Source organism: Protomyctophum parallelum (assembly GCF_964188405.1).
Source record: "Protomyctophum parallelum genome assembly, chromosome: 10".
Taxonomy (NCBI): Eukaryota; Metazoa; Chordata; class Actinopteri; order Myctophiformes; family Myctophidae; genus Protomyctophum; species Protomyctophum parallelum.
In genome coordinates, this window is record NC_139704.1 from 28,481,202 (window position 1) to 28,500,825 (window position 19,624).

Here is a 19,624-nt window from a genome sequence, read left to right on the forward strand (position 1 = left end):
GTTTGTTATATTAATTTACATGTGTGCACATTTTGCGATCACTTTTGACTGAATGTTGCACAATCCACATGATATGCAGACTGCAGTAGACACCTTTTGCTCAGTAAGATACCAAGCGTCTATTTACATTTTAGGGGGTGTCGGTATTGCTAGTATTACCGGTAGTTAACTAGTCCTGAAACATGACTGTCATGATCATGACAGCGTCATGTGAACCATGGCTAGTACTAGTTAACTTAACTAACCTGTCATGCAGTTATGTTAGCGCGTTAGCTAACAGCTGCCTTATATGGCATGCTAGCTGTCTAGTGTTAGCATATCAGCTAATGCTAGCCGAGTGTTGCATTTTATGCAGGGCCTGGGAGACACCTAACCTGATCATAAGGAATAGTCAGGCTCTTGTCGCGGACTAGTTGTCTCTTTGTGTCAATCTTGCTTGAGCGCCGCGTAGTCAACAACAACAGCATAAAAACAACTCGTATCAAGTGAAGTTCAGAATTGTGAAATGTAGTAGCATCAGGATTTCAAATGTGCGCGGACATCTTTGCTCTGGCCCGAGAGTCTCTTCCTCTTCGTGTCAACCAATCACAAGGCACGACGAAGGGCTAGAACGGTGGCTCTCAACCAGTGGTCCGGGGACCACCAGTGGTCCTTGAGGCGAGGGTAACTTCCAGGTGGTCCCCATGACTGAATGATGGAGAGTTGGTACTATTAACCAAACAAAATGGACATGTATAGATCTTTAACTCTTGAGGGTGTAAAATGATATGTTACGCTCTCAAGAGTTGGATTATTGTTAGCCCTGAAACATGACTGTCATAAATACGAGCGTCATGTGAACCATGGCTGGATTATTGTTAAACATTTGCATTACTTAATTTACAAGAAGTCTTAGAGAATGTAGAAGAATTGTTATTTTGATCAACGTTTGACTGTTATCTCTACTATTGTATACCAACATCAATACAGCATGGAATTTTGGAGGAGTAATATAAAAAAAAATGTTTTTCAAAAGTCGGTCTCCTGGCGCTATAACAGGCAGTTCTGGAAAATTTGGGGCAGAGGTTCACAGATGGACCGACACAAGCACATAGACACGGACGGAGTGCAAAACATTCTCTCCCCATGCCTTCGGCCTGGTGGAGACAATAATGGGCCTTAAAAGTGTTGAAAACCACTGAGCTAGAAGAAGCTAGGCTACCAGGTATATTATAGTCTTGTTCACAGCCTTTACTCCAGCTTCACTCACATAACTCTATGCTTCTACGTCGGTGGTTCAGGTTCTCAAGGGTCAAGGATCCCCAAATTAATATGTATTTGGCTCTGAAAGAGGACTTGTCTTAAAATGTTTGCTTTTTTGCGTTTGTTTGCTTTTTCCCAAGATTTTTTGAAAACAGCAGATCTACATACACAGCATGTTGCTCACAACACTGTTGTGTGGGCTTGTAGATTGGCTATTTTCAAATAGCTGATGTATAAAATAGATTTAAAGTGGTTAAACTGATTTTGATGCTATATCCAATTTGGCTGGGGACTCGGAAGTGGAAGCCTCTCTCACCCCCTCAAGGATCCAAGAAGAGAACCTCAGTGATTCAACAGTATAGAGTTCACCAGACATAGGCGGATCTCTTTTCTTTTTTTTTAAGAATTTTTTTTGCGGCTTACGCCTTTTATTGGTTTTTTGAAGGCACAGACAGTAGGCTGACAGGAAACGGGAGAGAGATGGGGGAGGACATGCAGTAAAGGAGAAAAGGGAAAAGTGGCAGCAGTGAATGAACCCATGGCTTACCGCAAGCCACCTATAGTCCAATAGAGAGGTGGGCTGATGTCTATGATGGATGAGTTACAGAAATATGGTGTGATTTGAGTGACCCCTATACAGCAAACAATATCATGTGTGTTCTCCAGGGGGACCGGTGTGTATGTGTGTGAGTGAGTGTGAAGTGCAAAGAGATGTCACACTGGCATTTCTTCACATCTGCTATTAAACTTGATTATTTTTCATATCAACACCACATTCCCCATGACTCAGACTCATTCCTTTGCTCTGCCATCTGCCAGGCCTTTCGGCATCAAATTGAGTTTGTATGATGTACCTTCAAGGTTCATAACTGGAGAAAAGCAGTACATGATTATTATTATTATTATTATTACATTGAAAAAAGTCTTATCTGACAATAAAGTCACCATTCCCTGCTGACAGGTGCCACCCCAGCCCGTATATGCAGTGACAACAATCGCCCTTCTGCCTGGCTTCCCTCCTCCGAATATGGCCAATTGCGTTAGCATAGACTACTAGTATATAGACACTTGGCAAGATGTATTCACGTGGAGGATTTATGTATAAATGTACTTGGCACACACTTATTGCACATAGCACTCTCTAATCCCACTCCTTGCCAAATTGTTCATGGTGCTTATACTCTGACATAGCACTTTTAAAAGTCACTCTAGAGTTGACCGAAGTTGACCCTGGGATAGGCTAAATGCCTTAATTATAATTGGAGATCATTGAAGTGATCTGAAACACAGATTGTAGAGCACATTATATATAGGCTATATTAAGAATACACCAAAAACACTGACCAAAAACAGACAGGATTGTGACGTAAAAATAATTCTGGCTCAAACAAGTGCTCTGATTTTCCTGCTGTTTGTGATGTCACAGCCTGCAAATCCCATATATGTCAATGGGATTTGCCAGCAGATGTCACTGTTTTCACTGTTTTGCCTGTTTTCATTGCAGCTCAAAAGGCTTTCAAACCCCAGAGAAAACTCAAGACCACAGAAAATCCATTGAATGTTCACAGTTCAGGTTTTTTGGGTGTATTTGAGGTCATAAAACCTCAAAGAAAAACACCAGGCGGACGGACAGAGATAGATATCCTAGATAGCCTAGATAGATAACAGACTTGTGATGTATACTGTTAATGCCATTAGTGCTGAAATCTGTCAGCTATGACTCCTGAAAGCAGACATCACCGGAGAGGAAAAATGCCGTAGGCTAATTTGATTGGTCATGATGACAGTAGGACCCAAGTGCACCGTGGTATAGAGCATCGTTGGTTAACAAGCACTAATGATGGAATTGCGTACAGACTTTGTGTGTGTGTGTGTGTGTGTGTGTGTGTGTGTGTGTGTGTGTGTGTGTGTGTGTGTGTGTGTGTGTGTGTGCGTGCGTGCGTGCGTGCGTGCGTGCGTGCGTGCGTGCGTGCGTGCGTGCGTGCGTGCGTGCGTGCGTGCGTTTTATGTGCACATGTGTGTGCCCATGTCCACTTGTGTGCCACTAATGAAACTTATGAGATGACATTACTGTACGTAATGTCTGCTAGGAGAATACAGACCAAATGTATTTATGCGTTTAGTTAATTTAGGATGCAATGAAGAGCTCTGGTCGGTTGTCTAATTGAGGTGGGGGCATCAGGTCTAAACATGGGTCTCCATTAGAAAAACCCTTGGGACACTGTGTGTGTGTGTGTGTGTGTGTGTGTGTGTGTGTGTGTGTGTGTGTGTGTGTGTGTGTGACTGTGTGTAACATGTGTGTCTGTGTGTCTGTGTGAGAGACAAAGACAGTGAACATGACTAATCAAGTGACACGGTTGCATGTGTGTATTGAAAAACACATAGATATTTTTTTCAGTGACACTTGCCAAAAGTCTCACTTGAGAAAATATCAAGCTTTGGGTGAAAGAAAAGTGTAGTAGTGTTACAGCTATATTTTGTGTCAAAAACGGTGCCATGTGTAAGCACAAACATAGGAGGTGGAATTCAATGTGGGACTTCCATACAGATTTTATATTTTACCCCAGCTTCTATAAAGACATTTTGGACGTGCGTAATACCTGGATTTTGTCAAGGGAAGGATCTCTTTATAATTATATCATCCTGCCCAACACACACACGCACGCGCACGCACACACACACACACACACACACACACACACACACACACACACACACACACACACACACACACACACAGACACACACAGACACACACACATACCATTAGTGCAAAAGAAAACCTCTCACCGATTTGAAGCGACATCAACATAGGCATAGGACTGACTCATCACAGGGGCGTAGCCGCAGGTATTTGCCTCTGTCTCTGTCTCTGTCTCTGTCTCTCTCTCTCTCCCTCTCTCTCTCTCCCGCTGTCACTCTCTCCTCTCTAGTCTCTTATTTTGCTCCCCTCGTGCCTCTCTCTCACCCTGTTTCCCTCTCTACCCTCTCCTATGTCACCCATTTCTCTTTTTGTCTATCTTTCTCTCTTACTGTCACTATATCACCAAAGTAGAAACACACACACACACACACACACACACACACACACACACACACACACACACACACACACACACACACACACACACACACACACACACACACACACACACACACATGACAGAGACCACCTGACTGTAACATAATGTCCCCAGGACAGGCTGCATGCCAGCAGTAATCTTCCATCAAAGCCGGCTGTGTGGGTCAATGATTGGATAATGTGGTCCAGAGTAGCACTTAACAAGCTGAGGGAATCCCCCTGCATCATGCCAGCCACCATCAGGTAAATGGATTGAATGCCACTTAAGTAATCTTGGCGTCCCAAATAAAGGGACAAAGGCAGCAGACAGACGACAGATACTGAGACAGGTACAAGGGGCACTCTGACAATGGACATTGCATAATCTGGTGGGGTCATGCATTCATGTGTGTGTGTGTGTGTGTGTGTGTGTGTGTGTGTGTGTGTGTGTGTGTGTGTGTGTGTGAGAGTGTGGTTGTTTGTGTGTGTGTGTGTGTGTGTGTGTGTGTGTGTGTGTGTGTGTGTGTGTGTGTGTGTGTGTGTGTGTGCGTGCGTGCGTGCGTGCGTGCGTGCGTGCGTGCGTGCGTGCGTGCGTGCATCAGCGTGCATCAGCGTGCATGTATGTATGTGTGCATACTGCATATAGGTCTATATTTACTGAAGTGTGTGACTCATAATAACATGTTCTAAACTCCACACTTTTTCCATGTTTCCACCATAATTGACTCAAACAGTTTCCACTATTACAGACACGAAAGAAACTTCCAGTGAAAGAACTTCTAATTTCATGACGAAGCTGTTTGCTTTCGTCAATGTATACGTCAATAGGTTCAAAACTGAGCCATTTCTCATATGGGAACTCACTGTTCTCTATATACATTCAGGTCAACATAATACTAATAGCGCACTGCTGTTGTTGCCTCCTGTGAGTTTTCCTTCCGGAATCTGTTTCTAATCACCAATGTCAATTAGACAAGCTTGTTTGGCCATTTTGTTGCTCCCTAATCAACTTTCTCTCTGCGTTGATTGCATTACAACTAAGACTGGGTGACTGCAGGGGCATGTTCACTGAGAGAAGTGATACCAGCAAAAGATTTCATGAATTAAACCATAGCCTGCATGATATATTGAAGAAAACAAAATACTATTAAAATATATAGCCTACAATACCAGTAAGACACCTGAGGGCGAGAAGCGACCCCGCCCTTCACACATCCGCCTGGGTGACAGCAGACTGCTGGGCAAGCACTGGCGCTTTGGCATGGGGGGATCAGATCAACATATGGAATGTCAGAACAGGTCAACTCCATATATGGAGATCTAAGGGTGGCATCGGTATTAATTTAACTCTCTGTATTAATTTAACTCTGAGAGTGTACCAAAAGTAACTTTTTGTTCTCCAAAAACAAATGAACCCGGGTGTGTAATAGTGAAAAAAGAGGGGGAAATTAATATTTTTAAAATTAACAACAATAAAATCTATATAGGCATTATATGTTTGAGGGCCCCTTAACAGACCATGCACCGACCGGGATTTGAACCTGAGTCTCCCACTTGGAAAGCCACTAAAGTAATTCCACTTTCCTGCACATGACTGTAATTTTGTTGTTTTTGTATCCACCAGTGGATACCGGTGTTGTATGTTCAGTGGTCGGTTGTGTGATTTGTGTGTGGTTTGATGCTTTATGGGGGAATGACAGTGACATCATCCAGCGCCTTACTCCATCCTTCCATTTGTCAACCATGTACTTAACCCATATTATGAGAAAAGATATAGGCTAATTGGTCCTAACATGACTGGGGAGGGAGGGAGAGAGAGAGAGAGAGAGAGAGAGAGAGAGAGAGAGAGAGAGAGAGAGAGAGAGAGAGAGAGAGAGAGAGAGAAGGAGCATAACCAGAGGAATTGACAGTGAAGAGAGTGACATGGATTTGGATGATGAGATAAAGTCAGAGGGCCTAATAATTACAGATGGAGACCCAATATTTTGTGAAGTATATGCAATTCAGAAACCACACCCAGTATGAAGGTTGCCATATATATATTTACACACACACACACACACACACACACACACACACACACACACACACACACACACACACACACACACACACACACACACACACAATAATTGTGAGAAACGAATCTGAATTCTATTATGTTTTGTTTTACAATACATTCATTTTAGAGTAGTCATCATGTCACATTCTTTTTATTTTCGTAATGACTTAGAAGTGAGTCAGTCAGTCAGAGAGGGTGGAGGTGGCTTCTGCACCTCGGTTTTGAAAGGAAAACCTCCCATAGAGCGAAATATTTCGCTCACTTACTTAAAGAACCATGGTTACTTAATACTCTATGGGAGGTGGAGGCAGCCGTCCCGCTTGCCCCCCGCACCCCCAGCAGAGCAGTCACAGCACCCGGCAGAACAAGAACAACCACCGTGTCCGGGCAGTTTGGACACAACAAACCCCCTTCCCCTCCTCCTTCTATTACAAGAAGCATGCGTGGATCCATATTCGGTTTTAAAGGATGCAGTCTTTTGTTTCGGCTGCGCGAGTGTTGCACAGTATTTTGTATATGTTTGGTACAGTAACGTGGTCTAGTGGAGCAGCTTGCTGTGGTCTTTTTATTCTAGTATTCCCTTCTTTATTTTTTGTCACTTTGTCAATGATTAAGAGAAAGACGCGCAGCAGTTGGACTGTGTGCTGACGTCAGTTAAATATGAAACCCCGTATAGTGCTGTGTGTGTGTGTGTGTGTGTGTGTGTGTGTGTGTGTGTGTGTGTGTGTGTGTGTGTGTGTGTGTGTTGTGTGTGTGTGTGTGTGTGTGTGTGTGTGTGTGTGTGTGTGTGTGTGTGTGTGTGTGTGTGCACAGCACTACGGGGTTTCATTAGTACAGCAGGTAGTTCATAAGTACAGCAGGTAGTACAGCAGCACACTGAGCTGCTGTACTACCTAAATAACAATTATTTAGGGGTTAGGGCATTGTAAAAACGCCATGCATCGCACCCCCTGGAGTCAAGTTCAAGCTACGCCCATGGCACATTTGCAACAAAAATGATTTGAAAAAAAATCTATGGCTTATAAAAACACTAACCACTAATATCACAATTTTTAACAAGGCATTGTGTGCTTTTAAAACATTTTAGCTGTGTATAGGTGACCACTGATCGGAATGCATAATTGTGTTTATTCTTATAACTTAGTCTTTTTAAATATTGGTGTAGCACCATGTTTGTTTTTTTTCAAATGTAAAGTGCGTTACAATTGTATTATTATTATACGCATGATGTTTGCTTCTGAGAATCGGAGTGTGCGTCCAACTGAGCAAGGCTAATGACGGGGGCAGTCCCAAAGGCATGCAGCCTGCCTGCCTGTCCCAATGGGATAGAATGACGTCTCACGTCTCGCACGTCTCTCGCGCCGAAAATAATTCAGATGTATAAAACCACCAGCAGCGATAGAAGTTATAGGAAGAGACCTTAACCCGCTGAAGACGCGCATCCTTCAGAGTTTTCAGTGCTTGGAGATATCAGGACCTTGGAGAGCGCAAAGTAGAGCGAGGGAGAGCTAGAACGGATCACTTTTTGTAAGGCTTTTACTATGGCCATGATATTATTATTTTCTCGTTTTCGACTCATTGGGGGTGTGTGTGAGTGTGTGTGGGAAAGAGAGCGTGTGTGTGTTGGGGGGATCCTTTGTTTTTGCTCGCAACCGATAAATCTTGAAACTTGGACGTGGGGTTAAATTACGGCAAAATGATTTGGACGATACGTTTAATAACAGCAAACAAAAGCATTATTAGAAGGATAAAAAGAAGGAAAAACATGTCGATTTTTGGCACCATATATAGCCTACATCTTTACAAGAAACGTCACGTTTTTCTTGTATATCTGTGCGCAATTACGCATGTAATTGCGATATTGTCCTGTTTCTCTTGTTTAATTCCCACACCCTAACAAACTGTCATACGTCAATACACGTAGCCTAATTAGTTACCTCTGCAAGAACTTTTTCTTTTTGCTTTTAATTGCTACTATAATTGAGTGATTTAGACATATAGTCGGATCCTGTGCGTAATTTGTATAAGTGTCCAATGGGCTTCTGATAAATAAATTGCCCTCTATTTCTTATCCGTAAATGTATTCGAAAATGTCCAGAATAACAATCTTGTACATACTTTCAGATTTAAAGCGATGTTACAGAGGAACGGCACCCAACTTCTTCTTCTAATAGCCCTGTGCAGTGTTTTATATTCCCGGACCGTCGGTCTGCCATATACATCCATGAGGTAGGTAGACGTCACAACATCACTCTTATGGACCGCTATGTCCTCTTCAATTCATACAGGCCACTTTATGCCAGTTTGGAGCCATAGGGGTCGATTTAGGACTTCTATGTTACTTACTTCTATATTACTAATCTAATTACAGTATTATGATCTGGGGGCGTGTAGTATGTCATATTGCAATTTTGGGCATGTTAAGAAGCGCTTTTGACACCCCGCGGAGTGCGCAAAACGGCCTTGAATTAGTCATGGGTGTGTTTAAGGCGTGTTTGAGACGTACCCAATCAACATGTCCGTACTATTCTCTTTACCAGTCAGCTGATGTCACATACGGAATGCGCACTTTGGGGGTCGTGGTATGACATTTCTTCAGGCTGGCACCATAGAAGACATGACATGCCTTTGTCACATTTGGGTTAATTATTCCTATTGCACTGCATGCTGTCACCTTTATGCCTCAAAAGAACAGACCCACCTTTCAGATCGGAATGGAATTGCGAGTAGATAGCAGCATATTGGCAAATTGCCAATCCATGCGTAATTAATTAATTCGATAACGATAGAACCATGTACCATACAGCGAATGAAAGCAAGATTCCTAAGGAATATGGAGATTTTTACATTTAATAAAACGGTTGAGAAATGAGAGAACCATGAGTGTTTATAGGCTAATATCAACGTTTTTTTATGAAAGACCAAACGGGCTGTGAACTTGAAGAGCTCAATCACCATCCCGACACGGAAGAAATATAGCCTAGTGCATGCATGTATATGCACTGTTGCATTTCACACAGTAGCCTACACACGCTCTTTATTTGTTTCTATTGAAAAACACCAGTAAAATAACGTTTATTATATTTTATTTCATTCAAGTCACGACGAAGGAATGAGTTGAATGCGTGCTGCGTAATGCTGTGGCCCCGATGGTATGGTCTTCGCTGAGTTCGCTCGTAGCATTTTATTGAAGAAGACTTGAATCGGGTGTGATACAGCATATGAAAGCACATTTCCCACGGATTATGGAGATGTTTTTATTTATTTTTAAGGTTGAGAAATGAAAGAATTATGGCCGTTTCTAATCTCAACATTTTTTTTAAAAAGACGCAAAACCGCCATGTCTCATAGAAACAAGTAAATAGGTCTATAAAAATAAGCGCATATAACAGGGGTCTGTAACCTATTTTAAATGAAGTGCCATGTTTTTATTTTCTAAATAGTGAGTCTGCCATATCCAGATTAATTTGAATGACACCACATTAAAATAAAAAAACATATTTTGATTGTCCACAAATATAAAGTTCTTCCTTCTTTTTAAATATGTTCTTGCACATTGTTATAATGATCATTATATATCCCCCTGCAGTCAGAGTTCATAGTTTTAATGAATGAATGTGATGCATTGTGAGCTGGTATAGATCTGCTATTTTCAAAAGTAATCTTTTTATTTAATTTTTGGATTAGCTGTCCTTAGTTGGGCAAATGCATTCATCTGGGGATCCTTGACATGGGAATGTGCTGTGTGACGATCACTGGTTTAAACAACATTAGGAGAAAAGCCCAAATAACCACTTTAGAAACAAGAAAAGCAACCACACAAAGCAACTTTACAGAAAAATAAGCCGCTTATAATAAACAGACATGGCAACACTCTACCAGCCTTCCAGAGCCGCTCAAGTGTCAAATCAAACAGTGCTTTTTGCGTTTATGAGGTGGTCAGACCCACGTCTAATCGTTATGCGCTGAGTGTCTTTAGGTCAAGGGGCTTAATAGCAAATTGCGCAAAGCGAGAATAATTAACATATGGACACTCCCACAATGCTAAAATATTCAGGGACGCGGTATGCCAAATGTGTGTGCGTTCAACACGGGCCGAGTGCGTTCAACACGGGCCGATATGCCTTTCATAATACGAATGTGCGCAGAGCGAGGCCAATTTATGTATCACGACCTGGTAAACTGCACCTTCAAAATCGACCTGTATATGTTAAGAGGAAAATCAGCACGCATTTATATTGATTGGCGTAAATTAGTGCATTTAAACATTTTTGGCCAATCGAACCCTATTGTGCACCAAATGGTCGATGATCACTTTATGGTGCAGGGGTTCGATTATCCAAAATGTTTTAACGTTGTAATTGGTGTTGTAATTATGTAATGATGTTTTATCATGACTCAATTATGACTCAACAAAGAAATGTTTAATATTTAAGCTGGGTTGGCCTAATTATATATACATTGTGGTATAGGTTTTGTTAGTGCATGCAAATAGTATGTTGTTTATTGAAAAAGTGTTCTTACTCTCTGGCAGACCAACAAGACACGCAGATGGACTCTTTACTAGCGGATACAGTAAACTTCTAGGGCAGATGTCAGCGCGAAGGTATCTGGAATCCTTGATCGGAAAGCGAGTCAGGTGGGCATTATTTTACAGTGGGCTTCGAATAAATTGCAATAGATTAGGACTTAGGTAGCCTATATTCAACATTGGCAGTCCTTGCACAAATCTGTGCATTCCCTGAATCTCACCTGCATGAGATCATATTCTGTTCACAGTCCTGAATAGAGCTTTTTTATTTAATTTAATTTTAACTTTTTAGCAATTATTTATAGAATTATTATTATTATTATTATTATTATTAAATTGGAGTTCACATATTCTATCTTTCCAGAAAGAAAGAAAGAAAGAAAGAAAGAAAGAAAGAAAGAAAGAAATTGACCTATTGACAGGGGAAAGGCGTGCAGATTAAAATGCATGATTATTGTAAATAGTATGTTCTGTTTATTCATTTTTTGTTTTTTACAAATATAGAAGTAAATTGAGAAATAAAAACAGAGTGACAAATACAAAACTAAATTAAAACACACACAATAACAAAACACAAACTCCAAATCAAGACAACCAAAGAACAAGTTCATGGCATATTTAACATGAAACAGTTAACAACCCTTTTTTTCATCCTGTTGCAGTGATGACCTGAGTGGGGAGCCGGTGAAGCGCCACTCAGATGCAATCTTCACAGACAACTACAGCCGCTTTCGCAAGCAGATGGCAGTCAAGAAGTATCTCAACTCAGTTCTAACAGGAAAAAGAAGGTAGGTCTATGAGGATGGGGTGTTGAGAGAAGAGCCTTCTTCCCCTTCGGTTGGCTTGTTGCCTGTAGTTCTATGTCCATCGCTATTATCTGTACAGTTTTGCCTGTATATGCTTGCTTATATATACCTGCGTACTGCAGTTAGCTGCTGAACAGACGTGCATTTCTCTCCCTATCTCTGTCTTTCTCTCACTATCTCTCATGCACACTTTGTCTCACTTGTCAATCTTTCTTTAATCTTAATGTTAATGTTTAATCTTCATGTTTGTGCATTGCTCCAATCTGAGTAAAGGAGTTGTGCTTTGTTGCATGTAATTCTGTGTTGAAGTTTGGGCAGGTGTGCGATGCATAACGTGGGCCTACGTGATTTCCCATTGGTCTGTCTGTATCTCTATATGAATAAATATTTTGTGCAGTAGGCCTACAGACCATGAACACATTGCTGTACATGGGTGTACGTGTGAATGCACGCACACTAGGCCTACCTAACTGAACCCCATCATCATACTCATATACACCTACAAGCTCGCTCGGCTATTTGTACAGAGGAGGACCAGTTGAAACTCAGATTACTTGTTACACAGTTACTTGTTGTTTGATTTGTTTTGTTTTATTTTATTGCACTGTGGATGAGATGGAAACAAAATTTCACCCCATATGTATGACATATATTGATGTGACAAATAAAGAAACCTTGAACCTTGAAACAGATCAGTTTTACAAAGGATAGTGGGTTTAAGTGGTTAATTTGTTTACCCCACGTCCCACCCTGCAGCATATAGGGCTAAACAAAGGGTATTTGTGTGATCTATACAATTCAGTGCTTGTGTAATAACTCTGTTCTGCTCGACTGTTTCTTCACCCAATACTCACATCTCTCCAACCTTTTCACCTATATTATTCCCTCCCTACCCACTATTCCCATACCGACCCACCACACCCCTACCCACCCCAGCCTAGAAGAGCCTGGTGCCAGTGACCCAGAGGAGTACAGGAGTGAGCCCATTGCCTTTCAGGAGAGTTATGATGACATCAATGTAGACCATCTCATAAACAACCTAAAACTGGTAGGCTATAGCATACACGCACGTGCGCACACACGCATATATGTGTTTATGTCACTCTCTCTATACCACTTATTGTATCCTTCCTGCCTTCTAACATTTTCACTCTCTCTCTCTCCTTGCTTCCCTTGTTCTCTGGTTCCGGTTCTTCCACAGCCTCTCTGAGGAAGGCCAGTGTGTGAATACCTCAAGTATAATCTTCATAACATTCCAGAAGAAACCAGTATTACTCCAAAGGACATCCAGAAAATACAGTGCACTATATGTCCACATGTGGTTACTATCTGTCAATCAATGATTCAAACATTCAATCATTGAGCAAAACGACCTGTTTACATTGTATATAAGATACGTAACACTAAATATTCTGGTACAGAGATTATTCAGACTACACTGTTTAAGCGTGTCGATATCATGTGTTGTGCTGGGATTTCTCCCAGCAGTACGGTCATCTTTGTGCCACTAATTCTTAACATAGCAGTTTTCCCATTGACTTTACATGGAACAATTGTACCGGTAACTTTGAATGGAACACTTTTCAATTTCCTCATTTCCCCCTTAACATTTAATATAGCATATTTGTCCCATTGACTTTGAATGGAACAACTGCCCCATTAACGGCCAAAGGAACAAGAATGATCAGAATGCTTGGGTTGGGCTTTTGGAAACCACAACCTGATGGGACATCAATGAATATGAAGAGGATGGACACATTTTGCATTATAATCAGTTTATACTATTCACATAGAGATTAAAGAGGCTAAAAATTATTCATGAACCTGTCTAGAACGTATACTGATGTATTGTACACTACTCAACAAATAAAAGATGTTGGTTTATTTTTCAAATCTGAGTTGTTAGTGTTAAGTCAAGTGATTGATTGACTTGTACACTCTCTGCACACACACAAGTGTGTCTAAAAGCTCCACTAGCATCCCTGACCCCTATAGAGGCCAAAGGGTCTAAGGGTGCATGGCGCTAGAGGAAGGGTCATCCCTGACCCCTATAGAGGCCAAAGGGTCTAAGGGTGCATGGCGCTAGAGGAAGGGTCATCCCTGACCCCTATAGAGGCCAAAGGGTCTAAGGGTGCATGGCGCTAGAGGAAGGGTCATCCCTGACCCTTATAGAGGCCAAAGGGTCCAAGGGTGCATGGCGCTAGAGGAAGGGTCAAGGTCACTAAAATCTGCAGGGTTCCTCCTCCAGTGGGCTTCAATCCAGCAGGGGCTGCCCATAACTCCGACCTCCCGTTAGTCTGACCTACACGTGGCCGGTTAAAGACTGAGGTTAGGGTTGGCGACCTAAATGGCCAGTTAAGACTGAGGCGTGGCCGTTTAAGGTTAGGGTTAGCGACCTACGTGGCCAGACAGCCACATGTATCTATCAACTAATAACCTACCATTATTGCCTTGACGAGGCAGTGTGGTTTTGAAAGAGTGACTCAAATCTGCTCTCAAGACTCATATTTGTGCTATATATATAGGCAACAGATCATTTCATTTTCATGTATTGCTAATTTATACAATATAGATTTTCAGCTTGGTGGTGAATTTCATCAACATTGAATTCATACAATGTGAAGAGCTCAGATTCTTTCGTAGTCAAATAGTTCTATTTAGGTGCTAGTAAATCTGGAGTAAACCAAATTACCAACAACGTCTCTCTCCCACTCTCTCTCTCTCTCTCTCTGTATCTCTCTCATGCACGCACGCACGCACGCGTAGTCAAATGTAGCCAAATATCAGGTTCCATTTTGTTAGAATAAAATAACGTTTGTAAAATAACGTTTGCAGTCACTGTACTTCCTCGCCTCCACATTCTTCCCTCATTAACTAACCGTATCCCTAACCCTAAACTCACACTAATAATGGGATGTCAGAATTATGAGTTAATTATGACTCCGAACAAGACTCCAAATCCATTACTGCTCCTGACAAGCAGCTTGGTTGCCTCCACCATTGAGTGTGTCTGTCTGTCCATCCATCCATCCATCCATCCAATCCAATCTTCAACCAGCTTATCCGTGGTCGGGTCGCGGGGGCAACAGCTCCAGACTTCCCTCTCCAGAGCAACATTAGTAACTTCCTCCTGGGGGATCCCGAGGCATTCCAAGGCCAGTGAGTCGATGTGATTCCTTCAACTGCGCCTTGGTTTGCCCCGGGGTCTCCTCCCAGTGGGACGTGCCTCAAGGAGGCATCTCCTAGGGAGAAGCCCGAGAAGCAATATACCCATGGACCTGTCAAAATACTTCCTAAAGTCCACGATCACAACACCAGAGGGAGTTCAACAACCCACGTTCAACCCAGATTCGGCTCAAACAAGGGGTTAAATTGATTTTGCTCCTATGCCACTAAAATGTGGCATATATAGGAGCATGCGTGGGTGTGTGTGTTCGGACGTTAAGTTTTTTTCATATTACCAGCCTTGACAATCAAGTCTATTCCATCTGCAAAGTAGAGTGTGGCTGCTGTTCCAACGACAGTGCCCTTGACGACCGTAGTGGCCGTACCCATGGCCCAGAACACATAATTGCTATGGGGTCATCATACAAGCCGCTCTTTACATTGCCTCTGAATGGACTGTGCTGCATGCAGCAGTAAAATACATCCAGCTAACATATTCAGAACAACATTAATGTGTGAACAGGTTCACTTGATACAGAATGGTATATCTCTAGTATATTTGCCCAGCCTGGTGATGACTACTGTAGCCTACTGTTGCCTCTGCCCTCAAGGGGAACCGTTACTGCCCAGCCCATAGGGGAGATTGTGGCACCAGTTCCAGAGAAATGCACTAAAAACCAAATAAGAAGAAGAGCCTACTGACCAACCTGCAGGAAGTGTATCCCTCCACAGCAAACCCCCAGAAAGGCTAGCCAACATTGAAGCCACGAGACGTAGTGGTCAGAGTTTGAGGAACGGCAGACCTGCTCATGGATCCTTGCTATCTGTAAGATGGCTTCTTCTCCGAGGGCTAAAGGCTGGAATGTATAGCAACACATTATTTCATCATGGTCAAAGTACAGTTGGCTATCTGTGAAAGCCATACTGCCCCAAATGCTCCCCAGGACTCCAGCCCAGATCAAAAGGTGGTCCTGCAAATCAATTCATTGCCTGCCCTACTCAACTAAACTCTAAAAAAGCTTTGTAGCATGACTATTCATGGACTCCTTAACCACCATACCACACCATCACTGCATTCTGGCCAGGTCAACGTTCCTATAGCATGATGGACTCCTTAACCACCCTAGCACTACCCTGGCTTCTTGGCCAGACTCATTTCACGCAAAGGCAATTTCTTTTGCCACCAGCAGATTCGCTTCTGGCTACAGTGAGGCTACCCTAGCACACCATCACTGCATTCTGGCCAGGTCCTTGACTCCTTAACCACACCATCACTCACTGCATTCTGGCAACTGACACAGGGTGATGCATAATAATTTGACTCATAAATGTCATGAGCAATGAGCTGCAGGGTGGAGTTCAAATGTGGGCCATATTATTATTAGAATCCAGGGTGTCCCCTGATGGAGCCTGAGGTCTCCCAAGGTTTCCCCTCTGTGCCTTTAAACATATGTGGGCGGTTGAATTGTACCACCATGTTGGAAAATTGACAGTGATGTTCTTGACAATGTGAATCAGTTTCCCCTGAGCACACAGCACGATTTCCTCCAAAGGAAAAACAAAGGTCTCCATCATTTCTTCTATGATCTGGGGGCCCATTTCAAGGGCTTACAGTATGTGGTGGTTGTGTGGCTTTAATACTAAAATTTAAGGAAGTACTAAAACTTTAACCACCAAATCAGTCTGACATAATCTGAAAAAGAACATGTGTTTGTGTTTGTGTGTGTGTGTGTGTGTGTGACTGTGTGTGTGTGTGTGTGTGTGTGTGCGTGTGTGCGTGTGTGTGTGTGTGTGTGTGTGTGTGTGTGTGTGTGTGTGTGTGTGTGTGTGTGTGTGTGTGTGTGTGTGTGTGTGTGTGTGTGTGTGTGTGTCCATTCTCCCTGGTAGTGGGTGATATGTGATTACTGCTTGGTCGATGGAGACTGGAGAGGCTTCACTCATTAAGCCTCATCACCGCTAAACTTAATGGACATACAGAGTAAAAATAGACAGGGCCACATCCTTTTAACACTGACCATCCCTGTATGTGTGTGCATTTGATTACCACTTACTAAAAGGAAGCTGCATGTGCCTGCAACGTACAGAAGAGAATTTGTCAGTAATTTTGTGTGTGTGTGTGTGTGTGTGTGTGTGTGAGAGAGAGAGAGAGAGAGAGAGAGAGAGAGAGACAGAGCGAGAGACAGAGAGAGAGTGATTACTGTAATTTAGTAAAAGTAAGGTAGAGAAATATTGGCAGGCATTGTGCGTGTTTGGGTGTGTGTATTTGTGTGTAAGTGCGTAAGTCAGAGCTGTTTTGATGTCTTTCGGTTCAAGTGCAGTCACAAAAGGCATGTATTAATTGGGCCTGTATTAGACCTAATGCAAACTAAGGCTGTTACTTTGTCATATAATCGGTTCATTGTTGCTTTTCTATGTGTACTGTGTAATTTTATAGAGGTATCTAAAGAGCACAAACGTGCCAAATATCGCGAGACTGTCCATCGCTTCTTGTCTGGCAGCCAAATCTCACGATACCTCAGAGACAGAAACTATACCTGCCTCTGTTTAGATGCCTCAATAAAATGATTTACTTTGCACATCGAAAAGCAAGTGATTAGAAAACAAACTGTGATATGTCTTCTTTTATATTTCTGAACTGATTATAAGACAAAGGTCACAATCGATCATAAATAGTGATATGTATTTCTATTAAGTCCTCACTAATAATCATGATAAAATGGCACAATTGTTTTCTACTCAGTCTGTGTCTCACAAGAGGGCTGTGGGCAGTTCAGCAACCTGTCCACCAGTCATCATCATTAGGCAACTGCCCACATCCTTCCTATGAGTAGAGGGCTGTAGAAAAAGATTGTGCCATTTTATCATGATTATTAGTGAGGAGTCGGACCTATTGAAGATAGGTTGAAAAGTGGTGAAGTGGTCCTTTATGTTAATGGTAGGGTGGCAACTAGCCACAGCCCATATACATCCAAACAGAAAAGTCCTATATCTGATTGTATACAACTCACCAACATTGCAGCTGTACGAAAAGCTTTAATTATCCTCTTTCTATCTGCAAAGTGTTTGTTTCATAAAAGTCCATGCACTGTAGACATGTTATGCTACAGTACTTTCTGTCAAATTCCTTGCAGATGATTATTTTTCGTTGGAGTATGGAAGTGCTCGTTGGATATCACTCAATAGATCTGCTTAGGCTACCACTTGTTTTTAATGCAGGAGGCAGCAGGACGTTGCTTTACTGAAAGCGATCTGCATAAGGTTTATTGGTGTGCAGGGAAGATTAATCTTGTTGACAGAAGTGTGTGATTCTCCACATGATGAACTTCAGTTGTCCCAAGAAAATAGTGTAAATGGGAGTGGATTGCGTAGCCTATAGTCTTTTGAAATGATAGGAAGTTGAATTAAGTCACAGGTGTTACTATTTGCACCGCAGTCTCAGTGTGAGGAGTTGATTTAATTCCTGTTTCCTGTCTGTTATACCAGCGGTTGAGGGTTTGAACATAGGGCGGGTGAAGGTGGGATCATGTCATCAAGAGTACATATGCATGCACGCACACAAACACACACACACACACACACACACACACACACACACACACACACACACACACACACACACACACACACACACACACACACACACACACACACACACACACACACACACGCAGCTATCGTGAGAAGCCCTAATGACATTTACAATTAGCAGCGGTTGCTGATTATGTTTTTGAAGTGTCTGGGCATCGCCTGGGATCGATAAATCAGACAGATAAATGACCCTGGGAAACAGAAAGACCTAAAGGCCACAGCAGATTAATCTTGTACACAGCAGGGACTTGAACACTGCCAGTAGGTGACATTTCACAAAATAACTCAATCTTGCTGCTTTTTCTCCCCTATCACTTTAAGTATCTAGGTGCCCATGCACAGCTTTTCATATTTCTCCTAAATGCATTATTGTCTCCATCAGGCCGAAGGCATGGGGAGAGCGTAGCCTATATGTTTTGCACTCCCTCCGTGTGTCTGTGTGTCCGTCCGTGTGTGTGTATGTGTATCCGTCTGTGTACAGCTAATCTCCGGCACCGTTAACCCGGTCGATGCCAAATTTTGCACACACTCCCTGGATGCCAATGATGATTTTTTTATATTACTTCTCCAGATTCTGTCCAAAAATCCCGCAAATTGTTACACACTATCTCTATAGTCGTGTGTTCAAGACGGATCTGTCCGATATTTCAAATTGAATTCCATCCTATTTAGCTAACATTGGCTTTCAAAGTTTGCAGGATTGGCCCGTTTTTAACAAAAAGCCTCAAATCATGAACGCAGCGTGCAATTTACGTGAAATCGTAAAAAAAAAAAAAGCCTTTCCTACTAGGCTGAGGAATACAGGTATATCCCACCCTTTTCTCATTGGCCTGTTATAGTGCCACCAACAGGTGGATTTTTGCTAAACCCATTTTTGGAACAAAATGCCTCAAATCATCCAATTGCCATCCAAGGCATAAGAAGAAATGGCACCCTTTTCACATTGGCCTATTGGCGCCACGAGGAGGCCACAACCTGATCTGCCCTGGTGGAGACCTGTGCCCTGAGGGGCACTTTATCTAGTTGCATGTTTTACATTATTTGTACATCTCAAAAAATCTAATACACCCTAAGGGCATAATCTATAAAATAATTTATTTGAACAATGACACAGTGTGTGTACTCACTGTGTGTACTGTTAAGAGTCTTAACAGCTCTAAGCATCTGGT

The 19,624-nt window shown here is 42.3% G+C and overlaps 2 protein-coding genes across 5 annotated transcripts in view; one reads left to right on the top strand and one right to left on the bottom strand.

Annotated features, from left to right (window-relative positions):
- anapc1 (anaphase promoting complex subunit 1) overlaps positions 1-539 on the bottom strand; it is a 51,501-nt gene extending 50,962 nt beyond the window's left edge. For 3 of the 4 annotated variants that reach the window (XM_083774176.1, XM_083774175.1, XM_083774173.1), the window contains exon 1: positions 375-539. The gene's annotated coding sequence lies outside the window, so the exon portion shown is untranslated. The other variant, XM_083774174.1, reaches the window with a different exon arrangement.
- Positions 540-8,499: 7,960 nt separating this feature from the next.
- Positions 8,500-13,106, top strand: vip (vasoactive intestinal peptide; the record flags this gene model as incomplete). The annotated part of the gene is made up of 5 exons (XM_083774154.1): positions 8,500-8,594; positions 10,900-11,004; positions 11,559-11,684; positions 12,639-12,750; positions 12,904-13,106. 5 exons carry the CDS (start codon positions 8,500-8,502, stop codon positions 12,910-12,912), a joined length of 447 nt encoding a protein of 148 aa, XP_083630280.1. The 3' UTR covers positions 12,913-13,106.
- Between the last annotated feature and the right edge of the window lie 6,518 nt (positions 13,107-19,624).